At 39.0% G+C, this 21,751-nt stretch overlaps 1 protein-coding gene across 4 annotated transcripts in view; it reads left to right on the top strand.

Moving 5' to 3' along the window:
* ZDHHC2 (zinc finger DHHC-type palmitoyltransferase 2) overlaps window positions 1-21,751 on the top strand; it is a 76,458-nt gene that overhangs the window by 16,759 nt on the left and 37,948 nt on the right. For all 4 annotated transcript variants that reach the window (XM_036838555.1, XM_036838554.1, XM_036838552.1 and 1 more), the window contains exons 2-3: window positions 12,270-12,296; window positions 13,409-13,503. In XM_036838555.1, coding sequence (XP_036694450.1) covers window positions 12,270-12,296; window positions 13,409-13,503 — 122 coding nt within the window. The remainder of the gene's footprint in view (window positions 1-12,269; window positions 12,297-13,408; window positions 13,504-21,751) is intronic.

Genomic DNA, 21,751 nt, shown 5'->3' with positions numbered 1-21,751 from the left:
GTCTTAACCTGCAGGACTTCCGAATTTGGAGATAAGGTCTTTGAAGAGGTAATTAAGTTAAAATGAGGTCATTAGGGTGGACCCTAATCCAGTATGACTGATGTGCTTGTAAGAAGAGGAAATTTGGTTCTAAAGATACACAGAGAGAAAACTATGTGAAGATACAGGGAGAAGATGGTCATCCACAAGCCAAAGAGAGAGGCCTCAGAAGAAACCAGTCCTGCCGACACCTTGATCTCAGACTTGTATCCTCCAGAACTGTGAGGAAATAGCTGTCTGATAAAGAAGCCGCGAAGTCTGTGGTACTTTCCCAGACCGACTAATACAGGAGTCATCACTGAAGACTTGGGGTGGGAGGAACGTCTGCTCTCATAGCCCAGCAGGTAGGGGAAGAGAATGAGGGCAGCCTCTTGTTTACCCTGGTGGAAGGGAGGTGAGTTTGGATGTTCCAAACTCAAAAAGGCTCCCCTGACACAGAGTAGCTAATTTTTGTAATATTGTTAATTCACAATTTTGTAATGTTGTTTCAGGTACATTAAGCATTAGAAAGGCTTTTGATGGCTAATATGGAGGCCTGACCACCCAGATAACATATGACTTGCATAACCTTTTGGATCATAACCTGTTCTTTTTTTTCTTTTAATTTTTTTTTTTTTAATGGACAGAGAATCTGATAGATACCTTTTTTTTTTTTTAAAGAAATTCACGTTCTTTTATTTATTTATTTATTTATTTATGGCTGTGTTGGGTCTTCGTTTCTGTGCGAGGGCTTTCTCTAGCTGCGGCAAGTGGGGGCCACTCTTCATCGCGGTGCGCGGGCCTCGCACCATCGCGGCCTCTCTTGTTGCGGAGCATAGGCTCCAGACGCGCAGGCTCAGTAGCTGTGGCTCACGGGCCCAGTTGCTCCGTGGCATGTGGGATCTTCCCAGACCAGGGCTCGAACCCGTGTCCCCTGCATTGGCAGGCAGATTCTCAACCACTGCGCCACCAGGGAAGCCCTTCTTTTAATTTTTATTAAAGTATAGTTGATTTACAGTGTTGTGTTAGTTTCAGGTGTACAGCAAAGTGAATCAGTTATACATATACATATATCCATTCTTTTTTTAGATTCTTCTCCCATATAGGCCATTATAGAATATTGACTAGATTTCCCTGTGCTATACAGTAGGTCCTTATCAGTTATCTATTTTATATATAATAGTGTGTATATGTCAATCCCAATCTCCCAATTTATCCCTCCCCCCACTTTCCCCCCTGGTAACCATAAATTTGTTTTCTACATCTGTGACTCTGTTTTGTAAATAAGTTCATTTGTATCATTTTTTTAGATTCCACACATGAGCAATATCATATGATACTTGTCTTTCTCTGTCTGACTTCACTTAGTGTGATAATCTCTAGGTCCATCCATACTGCTGCAAATGGCATTATTTCATTCTTTTTTATGGCTGCATAATATTCCATTGTATATATGTACCACATCTTCGTTATCCATTCCTCTGTCAATGGACATCATAACCTGTTCTTAAGGTTCCCGTTCTTCCTGTGTCTTGGTTTATATTGACTGGTTTACTGCTGTTCATTTTTTTTTTCTTTGTTGTTGCATTGTGCCATTCTTCAGGAGAAGTTCTCCTTGACCATTTTTCCATGGTTGTTTGATAATTTCTAGCACACAAAACATCTAGTTTAGATCAGTATAGTTTGTTAGACATAAATCCTGGGGTAGAGGCAGGGGGGATGCATCAGACCACCTGGGAAATCCTACTTCTCGCCAAATTACACAATTTCCTCCACTCCTCACATTGAGATGCTGATGCCTGCCAGACCCTATGAGAACCTGGACAGGCCTTGGTCGGGTGGGGATGGGGGTGGAGTTGAGAGGAAAAGTTCTTCAAGGAGTAGGGAAAGAAAATGTAGTTTTAAAATTCACTGGTTTAGTGTTTTCTCATTATGTTAATTTGCCCACATGGTAATTCACCTGCATTTTTCTGCTTATTCACACTCAAAAGTTCTTCCAGCAATTTATTTCCATCAACTTGGCATTTCACTGTCCAGAAAATTGTAGCACTCCAGCAAGCTAAAAATGCATGGTGTGCTTCTTTCTCCAGGTTGTTTATAAAACTGTTGACACTAAACCTTGGGGAACTCCTACTCTTAAGGTTTCACTGTTTCGTGATTTATTTATGCTCCATATTCATCTAACATTTATTGAGCTCCTCATATATGCCAGCTTCTATTCGAGGTGTTTTTACTTACATTACCTAGTTTATTCTCAAAACAACTCAATGAGATAAATATTGAGATAAGACTGAGGAGAGAATAAGTAATTAGGCGGAGATAAAACATCAAACTGGACAGAGCCAGGATGCAAACCTCAGTGAAGGACATGGAAAAGAAACAAATAAAAACAATTACAGGCTGTGCTAAGTTCTAAGAAAGAAACAGTGTGTGGTGGTAAGGATTGTAGCTGGGTACTGGACAGGAGGACCTCTATGAGAAACTGACCTGCAACTTGCAAGCTGAAGGATGATCAGGAGTGAGCCAGGAGAGGCAGCAGGTGAAGAGGTAACAACACTAAAGTTTAGTGTGTTCTGGAAGGTCAGCCCGTTTGCAGCTTAGTGGGCAAGAGGATGAGCGATGAGAAGTGATCTTGGAGAGGTGGGTAGGAGCCAGAGCATGTTGGCGCACTGAGGCCTGAGTAAGGAGATTGGACTTCAGTGTAAATTCAGTGCAAAGCCACGGAAGGGTTTTTAGTGAGATGACATCAATTGACATTTTAAAAGAAACCATGGTTTTCTTATTGCAGAATGAGTGTTTAAGGAACCGTATGGGGATCTGGCAAGGAATGTAGACTGCCTGCCCCGTGTTTGTGGTTGGCACTGTGAGGTCTGGCTTTTATGTAACCGTGAGAACCCACATGGGAAACCATGGGTTTTTGGGTCCAGGTGATGTGAAGCCTTACCCTTATTCTTTGTTTCTATTCTGGAACTGCTTTGCTGTCCTTGACAAAACAGTTCCTACAAACCCACCGATTCTATTTGTAGAATGACTTTTGCCCCAAGTTTTTGTTTTTATTTATTTATTTATTTTAAAAATTTATTTATTTATTCTTGGCTGCGTTGGGTCTTTGTTGCTGCACGCGGGCTTTCTCTAGTTGCAGCAAGCGTGGGGCTACTCTTCGTTGCGGTGCGCGGGCTTCTCACTGAGGTGGCTTCTCTTATTAAAATGGTCTAGCAGCAGTGTCACCAGTATTCATGGGAATGATTTGATGTATTTCTCCTACTGACCCAATTTGATCTCTAAAACATTAAAAGTGAACTAGTGCTTCTTGGAAGGTAGCTGAAAGGACAAAGGATTCTGCTTCAAAGGGTTTTCACTGGCCAGTTTCACCAAAGAATTCACTGTCAGTTCAACAAAGCATTTCAAAAAGAGAGTAATTAATTCTGTTAGAGTAACTTGAGTACCAAGAATTAGGGAGGGTATTGGTGACCTTGACAGGACTGATAGCAGTGGAATGTTGGGGGTGCAGAACCACTTGGTGGTGGTCGAGGAAGTAACAAGAAATTTGGGGGTACGGGCTTCCCTGGTGGTGCAGTGGTTAAGAATCCGCCTGCCAATGCAGGGGACACAGGTTCAAGCCCTGGTCTGGGAAGATCGCACATGCCGCGGAGCAACTAAGCCAGTGCGCCACAACTACTGAGCCTGCTCTAGAGCCCGCGAGCCACAACTACTGAAGCCCACGTGCCACAACTACTGAGCCCGCGCTCCACAACAAGAGAAGCCACCTCCATGAGAAGCCCGCGCACCACAACGAAGAGTAGCCCCCGCTCGCCGCAACTAGAGAAAGCCCGCGCCCAGCAACGAAGACCCAACGCAGCCAAAAATAAATAAATAAATAAACAAATAAATTAATTAATTAAAAAAAAAAGAAATTAGGGGGTAGAGGCAGTGCGTTTGGATGATTGTTAAAATAAGTTTTCCTGTGAAAGGCCAGAAAAATGGGGTGGCAGCTAGAGACTTGAGGTCAAAGGAGAGATGTAAGGACAGGAGATATTAAAGTATATTTGTAGCACTCTTCCTATTTTCATCTTAATTTTCTGAATCTGAGGGGCTTCTGTTTCTTAATTGAAAATGTTTTACTGATTTAATGTCCTTGTTTTTTCCGTTAGTTTCAACTTCTAAGTAAAATGGCCCCATGAACTCTAGGCTTTTTGAGCAGGGGGATGGAGTCTCATTTACCATTTTATCCTCAGTGGTGTAACTATGGTAGACTCAGTGACTGTTTTTCAATAGATGAGTTAAAGATAAGCAGAAAAAAATAGAGCTTGGCTATAAAGTTATCCTTCAGATTCACTCATTAGAACCAATTCTTTACTTTTGGTGTTCTTCATTATCAGACTGAATATATGGGGCTAAGATATATCTGTGTCAGACTGCCCTAGTGGATTTATACAGAGAAGGTACTGTGTTTATGCAATAAAAGTAAATTATTCTTCCAAAACAGAGTTTGAATTTGAAGGCAAGAAAAAGAAAATTCAGATTAAGAAAAGAAATAAAAAAATCACAGCCGTATACATTTGTGATGAAAATACCCCAAAAACAGATTGTTCTGGAAAAAATTATGTAACTGTTCTTTGCTAATTTAAGGGGGAAAGTACTTTTTTTTTTTTTTTTACCTACTATGAAGGCTTGTTTTAGTATCTGAAGTTTTTTGGATTTTGGATGTACTTAGGACTGAACGTTGAACTAGATTCAAGCTACTGACTAACAGAGGTAGGCTGCTACTTATCAATAGATAACATTTTTGACAGCAAACTCTCAATTGTATAATCACCAAAGCAAAATTTTAAAAAATCAGTTGGTAAAATATAGGACTGGAAAGATCTTTGAGACGAACCTTTGCTTTTAATCAAGATTGAATTTAAATCAATCTAGACTAAATCGGCTCTAATATTTTTAGAGCTCTTTAGAAAATAGGGTTGGATAGCATCCTTAGGGAATCATATGGGTGTATATATAAAGTTACTTTGAATAGGATTATTTGCAGTCAAGTTTTTAGAGTATGACAAAGGATTTTATTATTGTTTTCCCTCTAGCAGATACATAAAGTTAGTTTATGTAGTTACTTTGCTAGCTATAATTCCAATTTATTAATTTACAGTAAATAATACACTTGGCTTCAGAACTTACACAGAAGATCAACACATGTCTTCTTAGTAAACTATGTTTAGAATAAAATTAGATTCTAGATGCAGGGTGTGATGATTAATTTTATGTGTCAACTAGGCTAGGCTGTGGTGGCCAGTTGTCTGGTTAAACACCAGTCTAGCTGTTGCTGTGAAGGCATTTTTTAGATGTGGTTAACATTTAAATCAGTAGACTGTGAGTAAAGCAGGTTACCTTTCATAATGTAGGTGGGCCTCACCCAATCAGTTGAAGGCCTTAAGAGCAAAGACTGAGGTCTCCTGAAGAGGAAGCATCTCTGCCTCTAGTCTGCCTTCAGACCCAAGACTGCAACATTAACCCTTCCCTGGCTCTCCAGCTTGCCAGCCTGCTCTGTAGATTTTGGACTTGCCAGCTCCCATAACCCTGTGAGCCAACCCTTAAAATTCATATTCATTCATTCTCTACTCTCTTCTCTCTCTCTCTCCTTCCCTCCTCCCTCCTGCCTCCTCCGGCCTCCCTCTCTCTCTCTACACACACACACCCACACCCACACACCCACACACCCACACACACACACACACCCTATTGGTTCTGTTTCTCTGGAGAACTATATTTATACAGGGGTTGAAAAGCATTCTCTATAGAAGGCCAGATAGTAAATATTCTAGGCTCTGCAGGCCATACTCTTCCTGTCACAACTACCCAACTCTCCATTGTAGCACAGAAATAACCATGTAAATGAATGCGTGTCTCTGTTCCGAAAAACTTTATTTACAGAAGCAGATGGCTGGCTATATTTGGATTGAGGACTGTAGTTTACTGACCCCTGGATTAAATGACTGCTTGATAATTCATGCGGAAGAGATAAGTGAGGTATGCCTTTAATTTTTTTTGTATGCATTTTTAAGGATGTTTACTCAAGTCAGGTTTGGAATAAGAAGCAGTTTTTCATCCTTTTGTATATTAGGGGTTACTACTTTGGCTGACAGTCTGACTCTTCAACTTTGGTTTTACCTGTTTTATTTTTACACAAGAGTTCCTTAAAGATCAGTACTACAACAAAAGTATCATGCATCAACGCTAAACTGATGGCTGACCAATCAGCCTTTTCTCTAATGCCCCACTCTGTTTCTTAGAGGAATGATTAATGAAGGAGGAGGAGGGTTAGCAGAAAGGGTGGCCGGAAAACACAACTGGCCACCCGACCTACCAGCCTTGCAGTTATATTGACACTTCCAGATTCCAAGATGTAATTCTTTTTTTTTTTTTTTTTTTTTTTTTTTTTAGTTAGTTAGTTAGTTAGTTTTGGCTGTGTTGGGTCTTCGTTTCTGTGCGAGGGCTTTCTCTAGTTGCGGCAAGCGGGGGCCACTCTTCATCGCGGTGCGCAGGCCTCTCACTATCGCGGCCTCTCTTGTTGCGGAGCACAGGCTCCAGACGCGCAGGCTCAGTAGTTGTGGCTCACGGGCCTAGTTGCTCCGTGGCATGTGGGATCTTCCCAGACCAGGGATCGAACCCGTGTCCCCTGCATTGGCAGGCAGACTCTCAACCACTGTGCCACCAGGGAAGCCCCAAGATGTAATTCTTAAAGGCCTTCATTTTGCTCTTGGCAAAAGGAACATTCTTGCAAACACTGGTAATAATTTATCATTCCCACTTTCTCTCTTCCAATAGACCACCAGTGCCAATAAAGTACTTCCATTCTTTAGGATCTTTCAACAAGGCAGAGTTCTTGTTGCCTAGTTGTACTGCACTTAATCTGGGAGGAGTTTTAAGTCCTGCAGGTAGATTGAAAGTTAGAGATCTCTAAAGCAGCATATTATCATTGTAGGCTATGGAACTGGAAAGAAATTAGGCTAATCCAAGATAAAATTAGGCAGTTAAGTTTTTAAAATGAAAATTAAAATCGTGACCCCTGATGTTACTATTGTATGTATTTAGATAGTCACCAGATGTATGAAGGGTAAATATTTTAGTGTAATAACAGCAGTGCTCTTATTCCCAAGAGTAAATTGCATCTAACTTTTTTGGAATGAATATAAGATTTAGGCCTTTAAAAAAAAAAGTCATTGTTCTTATTCATTAAGTTGGACAGATTGTGTCCCATCCAAAATAGATCTTCTCACTTTTAAGTGAAGTTCTCACATGGGCTGACTGCCGCATCAGGAATGAAGTTTTTATGTCTCCTCGTTACCCTGTGTAAGGATCAGTACCACCATTTTTATTTATCATGTTTCTGGAATGACACATCTATATACAAAGGCAAGATATGGAGATCTAAGTTATTTTTCACCTTTTATTTTTCACTTTGTAAAGTCTATTTTTAGTCAGAATTTTGCATTTATGTCTTTTAAAGGTCTGTACAAATACTACTTGTCTCTTTGTAATTTTTCTTCATTTGTAGTCCCCTTTCCTATACGTTATCTATTACAGCTAGTGTTCGCAAAATTAAATATCATGTATTATAATTGTTTGTATATTTGGGGGCTTACTGTGTGCCAGGTACTATGTTAGGTACATTACATGTATTACCTCTTTTAATTCCACAACAGCTCTAATGATATTGCTGTTGCTATTACTACCCTCACTTCGTGATGGAATATGTAGAATCACTGTGTAAACCAGCAAGTGGCAGAGATTTATCCAGAGCCTTTGCTCTTTAGTTTGGTGGTTGTGCTTAGTAAGATTCTTCTTCACTTTGACAAACTGAACTATTAAAAAGTAAAATACTAAGGAAGAGCCAAAATTAGGAGGGAAAAACCCTATAAACGTATAAAACCTTTCTATCTTCTTTCAAAGTTGCTTGAAGCCAAGTTGAAGCCAGTGTCTTCTTCAAGCTTTTAATTTTTAGAGGATCATGAACCACTTGGTCGTCTCTGTCTCCTTTGTGTAATGAGGTATTGTCTTCACTTCTGGGGATGTATGCTAGCAGGCAGTACAGATAAGATTACTCTTGGTTTTGCAAATTACTAGTTGAGTTTCTACAGTGTGCTAAGATGACAGGTAGAAGAAATAACTTTGTTCTTGAAATTTTCAAGTCAACAGAAGAAAGAATTAACATAGGTGTGCTTTGGGATTCCACTTTTATGATTCAAATTAATGGTGTTTTCTTCTGTTTGTCTTTTTTTTTAAAATAAATTTATTTGTTTTATTTATTTTTGGCTGCACTGGGTCTTCTTTGCTACGTGTGGACTTTTCTCTAGTTGCAGAGAGCAGGGGCTACTCTTCGTTGCGGTGCACAGGCTTCTCATTGTGGTGGCATGGGCTCTAGGCGCGCGGGCTTCAGTAGTTGTGGCTCGTGGGCTCTGGAGCGCAGGCTCAGTAGTTGTGGCGCACAGGCTTAGTTGCTCTGCAGCATGTGGGATCTTCCTGGACCAGGGCTCGAACCCGCGTCCCCTGCACTGGCAGGCGGATTCTTAACCACTGCGCCACCAGGGAAACCCTTTTTGTCTTTTTTATTCAGTAAACATTTATGGGAGCATATGCTCTATGCCAGTTATTATGCTTTAATAAGGAACTAAGTTTAATAAGATCCAGCAGAGCCCAAGTCATAATATTTTTGTCACATGCGTAAAACTTTAAAATTGAAAATAAAAGAATTTCTCAGATAGAATTAACTAATGTGCTACTCATTGTGACTTGGAGTAAAGCTCGTCTGCCTCCATTTTCTTTTAATAAAAATAGAAATAACTATATTAAATTACCTCAAAAGTCGTTTTTAGAAAATATGTTAAAGATGGTTATAAAAGATTTGAAATTTCTTTGTGTGTAGTTGGAGAATAAGTATCAGCATAATTTTTAAATAGACCAAACTGAAATTCTGTGAAATAATAAAATTAAATAATACTGAATAAAACTCAAAATTCACATTAAAACCCAGTAGATTTTTGGAAGATCTGTCATAAATATGATCAGTATTGCTGTTTAATTCTCATGTTGATGTAAATAGTCAAATTACATTTGACTTACCATCTATTTGACTTACCATCTATTTGACTTACCATCTATTTGACTTACCATCTATTTTTTCCAAAAATGAGTCTCTATTTCCCATATATTATCTTTATATACATATATATTGGAAACATATGTGGCTAAATTATAACCTTTTCTTAAACAGTCATTTATGAACAAAATAGAAAATAACATTGTTCTATGTGGTTTTGTCCCAGAAAGGAAATGTTGAAATTGGCAACTCTTCCACTAAATTGAAAATTACAAGGTGAACCATTGACCTACTAAACAGGTAAACATGGTTGAAAGAACATTAATTTCCTCAAGATCATAAAGCAAAACCAAGTATAGTCCATATATCTGTTAGTGAAATAGGTCAGTTTGAAAGTTTTGATACTGCTGTTTAATCAGGGACAAACCATAAGATTTTGCTAGTATTTATTGTCTTTTTTTTGCTGCGCCATGCGGCATGTGAGATCTTAGTTCCCCAACCGGGGATCGAACCTGCGCCCCCTGCGTTGGAAGTGCGGAGTCTTAACCACTGGACCGCCAAAGAAGCCCCTATTAAGTCATTTGAAAGTAGTTATACACTACTTTATTTGGAACATACGTAACAAATATGGGATTACTTCCCAGAGTACAATATAAAAGGCTCTCAATAAGTAAAAGAGAAGTAGACCAATGGGAAAGTGGTAATTTAATCAGAAGAGATAGGAAAAGCCAATCATTTTATTTTTTAATAAAAATTTTTTAAAGTTCACTAGTAATCAGGGAAATGAATACTAAAACAATGACTTTTTATTTTGGCCTAAAATGTTGACAAAAATTAAAGACATTTTACATTCATAGGAAATTGGATAGGCTCACAATTTTGGGGAGTGTAATTGATACAGCCTTTTTGGACTTTCGCATTTAACTCTATAAATGTTATCAGAATTATTTACCATAAGCATGCATCCATGAGTAACTTGTTTAAATGAAAAAAAAAAAAGAAGAAGATCTGTGAATTTTGGAGTACATTAAGAGAAAAACAAACTGTGAAGGGCGGAAATAGCTTTTTAAAAGATGTCTTTGAATGCATATCCAGTCAATATAATAATGGTCCAGGGCAAAAAACTTCTCACCTCATACTAACTGTACTTTTTCTTTTTTTTAATGTCATTTTGTTTTACTGTTTCAGTTCTGACAGCTAGAGTCATGGGTTAGCAAATACATTTTCTTTAAAACACCAGCACCTCTGAAATGGTCATTAAGGGTCATTCCTATATAAATGCACGAATGAATTAAAAGTGCTTTTGCATTTCATTAGATTAGCTGAAGGAGCAGAAATGTTGATCCAAGGAAGAACTGTAGTCAATTTTAGGGCACTTTGAAGACAGGGAAGTCAGAGCCTGGAGAGAAATGCCTGAAGGGAGAGGTGGAGGTCAGACAGAAAAGACAGGTTGGTCCTTGGTCCTTCCTCTGGCCTCACATTAACCTCTTCACGTATTCTGTGAGAAAGTGCATATGACTCTCGCCGCTGGTGGACAAGCGCACCTGTGGAACAGGCCGTTTGTAAGTCAGAGATCATCTGTGTCTGCCTGTCCCATCCTGGGGATCAGAAACGTAAAAGGAGATTGAGAGACCAGGAAATATTTAAAGGAGCCACATCAAGGTTGGTGAGAAATCTGGAAATCATCTATTTTTTGGGTTAAGAGAGAACATATGAAGGTCTGCCATTTAGATTTTCTGTTTATTGCTACAGATTGGAAGCCTAGATTCCATAGGTAGAAGCCACAAGAGGCTCATTTCGGCACCCTCTGATCGTACAATCATTCTTTTTTTTTTTTTAATTAATTTATTTATTAATTAATTTATTTTTGGCTGTGTTGGGTCTTCGTTTCTGTGCGAGGGCTTTCTCTAGTTGCGGCGAGTGGGGGCCACTCTTCATCGCGGTGCGCGGGCCTCTCACTATCGTGGCCTCTCTTGTTGCGGAGCACAGGCTCCAGACGCGCAGGCTCAGTAGTTGTGGCTCACGGGCTTAGTTGCTCCGCGGCATGTGGGATCTTCCCAGACCAGGGCTCGAACCCGTGTCCCCTGCATTGGCAGACAGATTCTCAACCACTACACCACCAGGGAAGCCCCCGTACAATCATTCTTAAGAGCAATCCAGTGAGGGAGTGGGCTGCTCTCCAAAACTGTGTCTCCTGCTCACTCTAGAAATGGCTAAACGGTAGCTCTCCTGTGAAGGAGGTTGGTTGGATCAGGTAATCTTAAAAATCTCTCACAACATTACCCTCTGATTTCAGTGCTTCTTAAGGCAATGAAAATATACTCCAGGACAAAGGGCCAGAATCCTGTACGCCTTTAAATAGCCAAGGAGGAACAAAACTACATAAATAAAGTCAAATCTTGCCTTGCTACAACTGAGATAGGCCAGAGCTTCCTAAAGACTTTAGTACAAATGGAGGATGACCACATGGGAAGCAAAACAAGGAGACGATACAGAAGGCAAGAAAACTGCCCGAGTGGGACTTTTTGTCCCAGCTTGTTTGAGCTCTGTGGTCCCTGCCCTCAATCTACCTGCCACCTTGCGATATTTACGGCAGCCCTTCAGGGATGGCAGTTTCTCAGGCACATGGTCTGGGCCCCTTGTTGTACAGTAGGAAGCAGTTAGTCCATCGGGCATAAGAATTCATCCTTTCAGAAATATGGCAAGAGAAGTGTATGCCGTGGACACACTTTTTTCCTTCTGGAAAGCTAACTCGGTGGTTGCCAACTCATAAAGAGCAATCAGTGTCTCTGGCAATGTGAGGAGCTGGAGAGCTTTTATCCGAACTCTGTAGTTGGAAGGAAACCTGAGAAACAGATCGATATAGGAGTAAGACCCGCCAGGGCCATGCTTGGCGGGGTTAGCTTTCTGCATGAGAGCCAGGGCTGGAACGCCAGCGGGGGCCTGGTTGAGGGCGGCCACCCGCCTTCCCTCCCCACCTCTCTGCCACAGGGCTCGTGCCTCCTCTAAACAACGTTGAACAAATATTTAAAGAATGTTGGTTTGAAAAGGAGCCAAATTATTAACCTACTCAAGCGTCTTCTCTCTCTGTCAGGCCCTCTGTTTTCCATAAGCTTCTTGTAACCTATTGCCTGTCTCTTTTCTCTATTTATTTCTATAGTGTCCATGGAAAATATTGGAGAACAAGGTAAGATATATCACTGCCTTCAGTCTAAAATTTTAAAAATAGTTGGAAAAAACGAATAGCATTCATTTAGATTTGGTTGGAGTAAGTCATACTTGGAGAATGTTGGAGTCAGGATGGGTTAAAGGCGTATCATTCTGTCAGTCCCCAGACTGAATTCTCTCAGACGCTTGGCAGAGAACTTGACCCTGAAGTGGCAGTCACTATGCCAAGGTTCTTATGGCTTCAAGATACAGGAATGTCAACAATCTCCTGTTTCTACTCAGAGTCTGACCCCATGCCTGAGTCACCTATATAATTCATGAAAAATATCATTGGGTCTAGTCATCTCACACTGATTTAAGTGCCTGTGAGGTAACTGAATGTTTTAATGGTTCTATAATAGGAATATCAGCTTCTTTTAAAAAGCTAAAATGGCTGTTAAGGTTTAAAAATACCAAACATGCTATATTTTAAATTAAATTAGCATATTTTATTCAACTGTATCTTACACAAGTAAGTTATATATTAATGTATTATCCAGAATTAATCATTATCACTGTATACAAAATTAGTATTTCAGCTTTGCATAGGACTTCAAGACTAAAATACCATACAAAGTGTGTTTATGTACACTACCTTAAAAAAATATTCGGAATGTTTTTGTTAACAGTTGTCCTATGTGATCAGTAAGAAACTTGAACTCTTCTTGGAGGAAATCTCTCTTTGTTCAGAAGATCTCTGTTTAAAACTACTGTCCTTGAAACAGGACCACCAGATTTGACTCGAGCTGAGCAAAATAGGCAAACAGCTCAAGCAGGAACTGCTTTTGCTATTCTTCGTTAGTGAAGCAAAAGTTCTTACAGCCTGAATGTTTTAACATTCGTTTAACACTTTGTTTATGATTTAAAGTTGCAGGCATAACTGCCTTATTTTTACAACTTAGGAGAGGTCCCCGTAGCCATTTTGCCGATAGATGGGCTTGTCTACAGATGGGAGGGTTCTAATCATGGGATAGTAAGTAATTAAATAATTAAATTATTCGGTTATTTTAGAACAAGCACATCTTTTGTGAATACCATGATTTTAGTATGTATTTGCATATTAAAGTGATAATTTTGTTTCTCTCATTTTAGTTGTGTGCCTGATTGCTTATCATCTACTTTTTGCAATGTTTGTCTGGTCGTATTGGAAAACTATCTTTACATTACCAATGAATCCTTCAAAAGAAGTAAGTTAAAATATTAGTATAGTTATGTCCTAAAGATGGAAGTCTGTAATACTGATGTCTGAAGAATGAGTTTTATGTCTTTTTATTAATGTTGCAAACTTAGTGATTTTTTTATATTAATGTGTTAATTAAATACTTGAATTTTCACTTGATAAATATTATTTTTGCACTGGATGAGTATTATACTTACAATATTAAATATGTTATATGTTCCATTTCTACTTTAGAGTCAGACACAAGGATGGATGGATGGATAGATAGATAAAAAGATAGAGCTGAAGGTAGACACATTTCTATTATAATTGTCATACTAATGGAGCATTAGTTGGCTGTCAGCCACCAGAAACAACAACAGCACATTAACGACTTAACTAATCTTCTCTTTCTTTTTTTTTTTTAATTAATTAATTACTTTATTTTTGGCTGCATTGGGTCTTCATTGCTGCGTGCGGGCTTTCTCTAGTTGCGGCGAGTGGGGGCCGTGCATGGGCGTCTCACTGCGGTGGCTTCTCTTGTTGTGGAGCACAGGCTCTAGGCGTGCGGGCTTCAGTAGTTGTGGCACACGGGTTCAGTAGTTGTGGCACACGGGCTTAGTTGCTCCGCGGCATGTGGGATCTTCCTGGACCAGGGCTCGAACCCGTGTCCCCTGCATTGGCAGGTGGATTCTTAACCACTGCGCCACCAGGGAAGCCCAATGTTCTCTACTTTCAAAGTATAGCTAGTCTACAGCTGTCAGGTACCCAGGCTCCTACCCTGTTGCTCTCTGACATGTATAGCCTCCATTCCCAACATTACCTCTTGGCCTAAAATGGCTGCTTCATTTCCAGCCATCATGTCTACATTCCAGACAGCAGGCCAGAGAAAGTAGAAAAGAAGAGTAGAAGTAAATGTCCTTCTCTTTAAGGACTTTCTGGAAGTTGCTGATGCCATTTCCACTTACATTTAGAACTTAGTTTTATGGCCACATTTAATTGCACAGAAGACTGGAAATTTAGTGTTTATTCTCAATGGCCATGTTAACCACGTTAGAAGGAGTAGATGTTGGGGGACAACTAGCAGTTTCAGCTACAGAAGGTTTTTTAAATAGAGTTATATATTCAAATATGCATCTTGAAAAGATCATTCTGGCGAACTTTTTGTTTCTGGGTGTTTAATCCTGGTTAAATGTCCTTGAAGCAGAGAAACTGTGATTTACTCATTTTTGTACCCTTGGCACTTAGTCTAGTATATGGTTGTTGAATAGAAATATACTCTGCTCCAGTAATAATAATGTAGTTTTAGTAGGCTAACGTTAAAAAAAAGAAGTCTAGGCATCACTTAGAATTGTTTTCTGAAATAATCTGTTTGAAATGCAGCTGTGGTCAAAAAGGCCAGTAAATATGCTGTATGAACTGGGAAAGGATATTAAAAACAAAACCACAGGTATTTGCACAGTATTAATGGCACGCTTGGCCTAGAATGCATTAGATATAGCCTTTCTTCTTCCTCTCTCTACTTACTTTTTTTCCTACCTCTTTTTCCTCCCTCCTACCATGTTCTCTTCTTTCCTATCCTTCTTACCCTCATCCTGTCCTTAGTTGTAGGTTTGAAGGAAATTGCTGACTTTTATCATAGGTCATCTCATCCACTCTGGTGGTTTGCCTGTGACCTCTGTGTTGACATGTCCCAGATCTGTTTCTAGCCTGACCTCTCCCACGAATTTCAAATTTATATTATCTCCCTGCCAAACATAGCTCCTTGATCACTGCACTGACACCGCAAACACAACACATGTGAGACTGAAGCCACCACCCTCTCCTTCCCCAAACCGTGACTCATCTGTTTCTTCTACGGGTTAATGCCACTGCGAACCACTTTGTCATTCGATCCAGAAGCTTGGCATCCTTGCGCCTCCCCCAGCATCCAAATCCTGGAAATGTTTGCACTTCCTAATTTTTCTTTTTCAGTTCCAGCCCCTTTCTCTTTATTTTCCATCACTGCCCTAATTCAGAGTCTTGGTCATCTCTGTCATCTGAGACACTGCAGTCTTCTCTGTGGTGTCACCCTTGACAATCTTGCCTGCATTCCCTCGGAGAATTCTGCAAAAATCCATCCTTCACTCTGCTGCTTGTGTCTATTCAGTGACTCTGCCCATCCCACAGGGTGAAGGCCAGTCTCCCTAGTTTGGCAACGATGACTCTTGTCCAAATTTCTGACTCCTCACTTTGTACTCTAGTAGTTCTTATGTACATGGTTTCCTGTGTACACCATGCCATAATTTTCTTTCTAGAATGTTCTTAACTCCTTTCTCATTAAAATAATTTTATTTTTATCTATAGTGGCAGCTCCTTCTTGATTTCCTCTGCTGGTTCCTCATTATCTCCTGAACCTCTAAAGCATTGGATTATCCCAGAGTTCAGTCTCTGGCCCTCTTCTCTTATTTATCTACATTATGACTTTATATACCGTCTCATCGCTTTCAAATTAATCACTAGCCTGATCCTCCCTCCTAAACTCCAGACTCCTTTCCAGCTTCCGATTTGGCATCTAATAGGAATTTCAAATTCAAATTCCAAGTACCTGAAAATAAACTTCTGATTTTCTACTTGGTCCCCAAATCCTTCTATTCCTACATTTTTCCCATCTCAATGATGGCAATTCCATCCTTCCGGTTGTTCAGGTCAAAATCTTGGAGTCACCCTTGGCTACTCTTTTTCTCTCAGACGCCACACCCAGTCAATCAGCAAATTCTGTAGGCCATACCCTCAGAGCACCCACGTGTTAGCTCACGCCCCTCCATGCTCCCAGCGTGGTCCAGGCCACCAGCATCCCTGCTGGTATATGTCCAGTACCCTGTCAGCACGTTTCCTTGCTTTTGTGTTTGCCCTCTTCTGTATATTTTCAGCACAGTACCAGAGTGATGCTTTCAAAACACAAGACAGTTCATACTATTCCTCTGCTCAGAACTTTGCTGTCATATCTGAGCTCACTCAGAGTAAAACCCTAATTCTCTGCTGTAACCTAAAAGGCTGCGCATGGCCTGGCCTCACACCACTTCTCTGACCCTCTATAATGCTGTCTTAGTCGCATCAGTTTCCTTGCTGTTCTGCCAGCACACTAAGCGTGTGTCTCCTTCAGGAGCCTTGAGAGCGGCTATTACCCCTTGATCTGGAACCCTCTTCTCACAGCTAACGGCATGGCCACGCCCTTCCTTTTCTTGCTCTCTCTGTGTCTCTGCCCAAGAGTACCTTTCAGGCATTCCATGACCACTTCCTCCAAAATAGCAAAACCCCATCCCTGCTTTCCTTCTAAACCTTACCTTGCTGTGTTTTTCTCCATGGCATATCATTCTGTAATTCATCCCATAGTCATTTTTTATACCATCCCTAGAATATAAGCTCTACAACAGCATGAACTTTATCTGTTTTATTCACTAATCCATCACCAGTACCTGGTGTCTGACCCTTAAAAGGTACTCAATAAATATTTGTTAAATGACTGAAAGTTGAGGAGTTACGTGTATAGAGACAGGTTTGTGTTTATAGCTTTGGCAGAAAGTTGAAGTGACTTCTGATTTCTCCCTAAAATTATATGTGAGATCAACAACTAAGAATAATGGGGGAAGTAGGTTGACTGAGGTTTGGAAGAGCAGAGAAGGTTTGAAATAGCAGCTGGAGAGAGAGGAAAAATGAAATGATAAAAAACGCAGAATTGAGGGAGTAGTGGAGGTTGATGACAGTGAATTTACAGTTTTGTACCAGGCCTTGTTGGATGACTTTTGTACAGAAGACATATACCTTATTCGATTCATACTACTGTAGGAGATGGATATTATTTATTACCATTTCACAGATGGAGCAACAGGCTTGAACATGAACTAATTATCCTAAGGCATCAAGCGCTAGTATGTGGCAGAGCTAATAACATTCAAAGCAAAGTCCTTTTGACCATGGAGGCTGCACTCGTGTCCCTGCACCACGCTCTAGCATGAAGAGTGGACCCCACGTGGGGGCTGTGGAGGGGATGTGTGCCAGGACATCAGTTGGCACATGGAGGAAAAAAATAGCCAAACTTCTATTTATATGCTGTTCTTTTATGTTTCTCCTTTTTTAAAGATTCTTATATAAGATACATACTATATTAGCTAATAGCACATCTATAAATAAGTAAATATGCATATATTGGCAGTGCAGTCTCAAATTATTTTTTACTGGTAGGGGTACATTATCAAAAGAGTTTGGAGACCAGTGTCATGAAAGAAAGAGCCCTTGCTTGCTGGTTAAGAATCTTGGGTTATTCCATTAATAAAATGCAAGATCTTGGGCTTAATCTTCTAATTGATTTGCATCCAGAGACCCCTCACTTGTAAAATGAGGATCTTGGACTTCCAGCTGACAATAAAGTGCTCTCAAGTGCTAAAAATCTTTGGAAAATGGTACTAAAAAAGTAGGAGAAGAGATAATATAAGAAAATAATGTAAATATTTTCTTGTCACTGTTCAGAGAATATAATTTTTCAATTCATAACATTTTCTCCCGATATTAAAGTAATATAACCATACGAATTTATATTTTGAAAACGAAGAGTAGGCAGAAAGAAAAAGAAAAAAAAAATCCCACCACACTAATTCAGCCAGTTTACATTCTGAATTTCTTTCTGGTTATTTTTCCTAGTGGTATTCAGAGCACACATATTCCAGTTTTTTTCATGTAATAGTTCTTCCTTGGTTTATTGTCATTTTTAATAACAACATGATATTCTCACTGAAACACTGCATTTTTAGTCTGATCGCAACTTTTCATGTTATAAACAGCGTTGTTAAAGTGTTTGTTCATAGAGCTTTACCCATATTTTGGGTTATTTTTCTTAATATAAATTCTCAGAAGTAGAATTACTAGACGAAGGAAATTTAAGTCACTTGCCAAATTGTTTCCCAGAATAATTACAGCAATTTCCAAAGCCACCAGTTTTTATCAGAACCTTGGCACTGCATGCTGTTCTTAAGAAAACTGTTGTGAATTTAATAGGCAAAAAAAGTTCTACGTTTTAATTTGGACATTTTAGGTACTAGTGAGGTTATATTTTAATTTTTGTCCTAAGTCAAAAACAACTAGCAAAAAAGGAAATACAGTTCTTTGAGTTTTCTGTTTATTATTGGATTCTGGTTTTTTTCTTAATTTGTGCACCCTTTTAAAATTATACTCTCCTTTAATCTGAAAACTGTGTTTGATCCCAGATGTTGGTTTCTAATATCATTCTCTAAGGAAAGGAAGAAGAGCTCCTTGGAGAAATGGCTGATTCTAGAACTAGGGCAGGATATTTTGAAAATGAGCCTGGAGCGTATTATGCCAAAAAGTAAAAGGTACTCCAAAAAATAAAATAAAATATATTGTTGGTGGTGTATCAAAGGGACATAGGATCCAGTTGAAAATGTCCCAGTGACCAAAGCCGGAACAATTTCAGCAGGAAAATAAATAAAATAGTGTTCATTTATAACTCAGAGTATAAAATAAATATCTTTGAGTCTACCGATATAAAGAAATGATTGAATTAATAAATAAATGGGGAGAAAAGAGAAATCTCTTTTACAGAAGAATTCCAAATAATTTATGTACATACTCTGCCCTCAAGGAGGGGAAGAATAAATCTCCACTCCTTAAATGTGGGCTGCATGTGGTAACTTCTTTCCAAAGAGTACAGAATGAAGACAGGGAAGTAACGAGTCACTTTACAGTGGAGAAACCTGAAAAACACTCCCTCAACCAGGTGATTGAAGTCAACATCAACAGTGCTAAGTCACATTGATAGTATGTTCCCTTGATATGACGTGGTGAGAATGGCACTTTGCCTCTGTGGTCTTCCTCCCCAAAACCCGTAACCCCAGTCTAATCATGAGATAAACATCAGAAAATTTCCAGTAGAGCAGCATCTTACAAAATACCTGATCAGTACGACTCAGAATTGTCAAACTCAACAAAAACAAGGAAAATCTGAAAAATTGTCTCAGCCAAGAGTAACTTAAGGAAACATGAAAAATAAATGTACTGTGGTCTCCTAGATGGGACCCTGGAACAGAAAAAAAGATATTCAGTGAAAACTAAGGAAATCTGAATAAACTGTGGACTTTGGTTAATAACAATGTATCCATATTGATACATTAATTGTCCTAAATGTACCATGCTAATATATGATGTTAGGAATATCAGCAAGTTGATGAGAGGATATATGGGAACCTTGTACCATTTTCTCAATTTTTCTATAAATCAAAATTGATAAAACTGTTTAAACAAAAACAAAACAGCTTGCATTACTGACCAAAGGACCGCTGCAATCTGGAAGATCGGAGGTCAGGTATATTATCTTTTTCACCCCAGGAGATCTCTCGTTCCTTCAGCTCTCTGCAGATGTCATCTTTCCTCAGATCTGTGATGTGCGTTTATACATAAAAGTGTTCTGAGGGGGAGGGGACTGCATATTTGGTGCATTCCAAGATAGAACTAGATATTTTGACATCCATCTTACATAAATAACAATTCCACCAACATGTATTTGGTTTTTAGGACCTGATGGTTGCAGTGTGTTATGTTTATTTATTTATAAAAGCATTAAACATACTAAGGACTCATTTCCATCACTCACTAGAATTTACCTCTAAAGTTAGAAGGATCCAGAACTCTGTAGAAAATGTAATAAAATGTCGATGGTTTTGTTCCTTTTTAGTATTAAGTCTTTTACGAAACTAATTTTCAATGCTAGGTTTTAAATTACTTTTAGAAATGGTCAAGGGAGATATATCTGCCTGAATTATGGGACTTATGGTTCTGACAATGGAAAGTTAGAGACTAGGATACAAAATAACTTTTGCTTTGATATTCAGTGGTCTGACTTAGGTTTCCTGGTACTTGTTCCTTTGTCCATTCCACAGTTCTAGCAGAGGGCTTACTCTGTGCTAAGCTTGATCCCCTTGTGGGGTTACATGCTTGTGGAAGAGACAGACAAAGGACAAATGAACCAACAAAATAATTTCAAATTATGGTGTGTAACACAAAGAAATCACACGTGGACCTGATGGAGAGTATGGCAGGGGGAAGGGACAGAATTATCAGGGTCCCTACCCTAGTAAGGGAAGTTCTTTGAGAAGATGACATTTCAGCTGAAACCTGCAAAATGAGAAGGAGCCATCCAGAAAGTGTGAGGAATAATGCTCTAGGCAGAGGAATCAACGTGTACAAAGTTAATAGATACTTTCTCCAGATCGACCCTACCTTTTCTTGACTATTACAGAATTACAGCATCATTTGATGTTATACATTTTCTACCACCACTCATATATTTCCAAACAAGATACACAGTTCTATAAAGACCATCAGTACACTTACCTGTTTGTCAGTGTTTTCTTTTTTTTAAAATAGCATGTTTCAGATTTTAAAGTAGTGTCATCAACAGGTGCATGGTGCCCAACCTAGAATTTTTAAGTAAGAAAGAAAATCTGGCAAATCCTCTGATAAACCAATATGATTGCATATGATGGGTCAATAAACAATTTGAATTTTTCTTTGTTAGGTGTTTAATTCTGTTAGTAAGATCTGAATGGTGACAGCATTCTCATTGCCTCTGCTTCCTAGTGAACTTCTTTTTCAGAGTAACTCTGAAAACAATGGAATAGATTCTAGGAATCCACGATCCAATTGAGAGATAGTTTTCCACCTGTTGGAAATGTGGTTCCCAAACTTTCTTTGACTCTAAGGTATTTAATCTGCTGCTATTCCTGCCCCAGCCTCTAGGATTAGGCTGCAAGGTCCTTTTTTTCTGGGTTTGAGACTCAACACTGCTCACTGCCACTCACTGCCCTCATTTATATAGTCATGCAATCCAGAAAATTGTGTAAATATATTTCGTTTTATAAACTGAGATTTAAGGTAGCAAGCAAATGAAGAGCATCTGATAGAACGAATACACCAAGGCTTTATAAATGTGGCCTTCATTTATTTGTTATTCGTATTCATTTGAAAAAGGATTGGTTAAAGTATAATTTGAAACACTGAAATTAATTAATAGTAAGCAAATGCTGTGAGCATCTTGCAGGAGGAATATTTAATGTGGAGAATACTTTTTTTCAAATATCTTTCACAGACTCTTAAGGGGCCTAACAGTAACATACCTACTAATTTAATGTAAGTAAATTTGATATACTAATTTAGAATAATTCATATTACATAAATTTCTACTTAGAGAAAACTTATTTTTATTTTCTTTACCTTAATGAGTC

The sequence above is a fragment of the Balaenoptera musculus genome, chromosome 21 (genome assembly GCF_009873245.2).
Source record: "Balaenoptera musculus isolate JJ_BM4_2016_0621 chromosome 21, mBalMus1.pri.v3, whole genome shotgun sequence".
Classification (NCBI taxonomy): Eukaryota; Metazoa; Chordata; class Mammalia; order Artiodactyla; family Balaenopteridae; genus Balaenoptera; species Balaenoptera musculus.
This window is presented reverse-complemented; position numbering and strand designations above follow the sequence as displayed.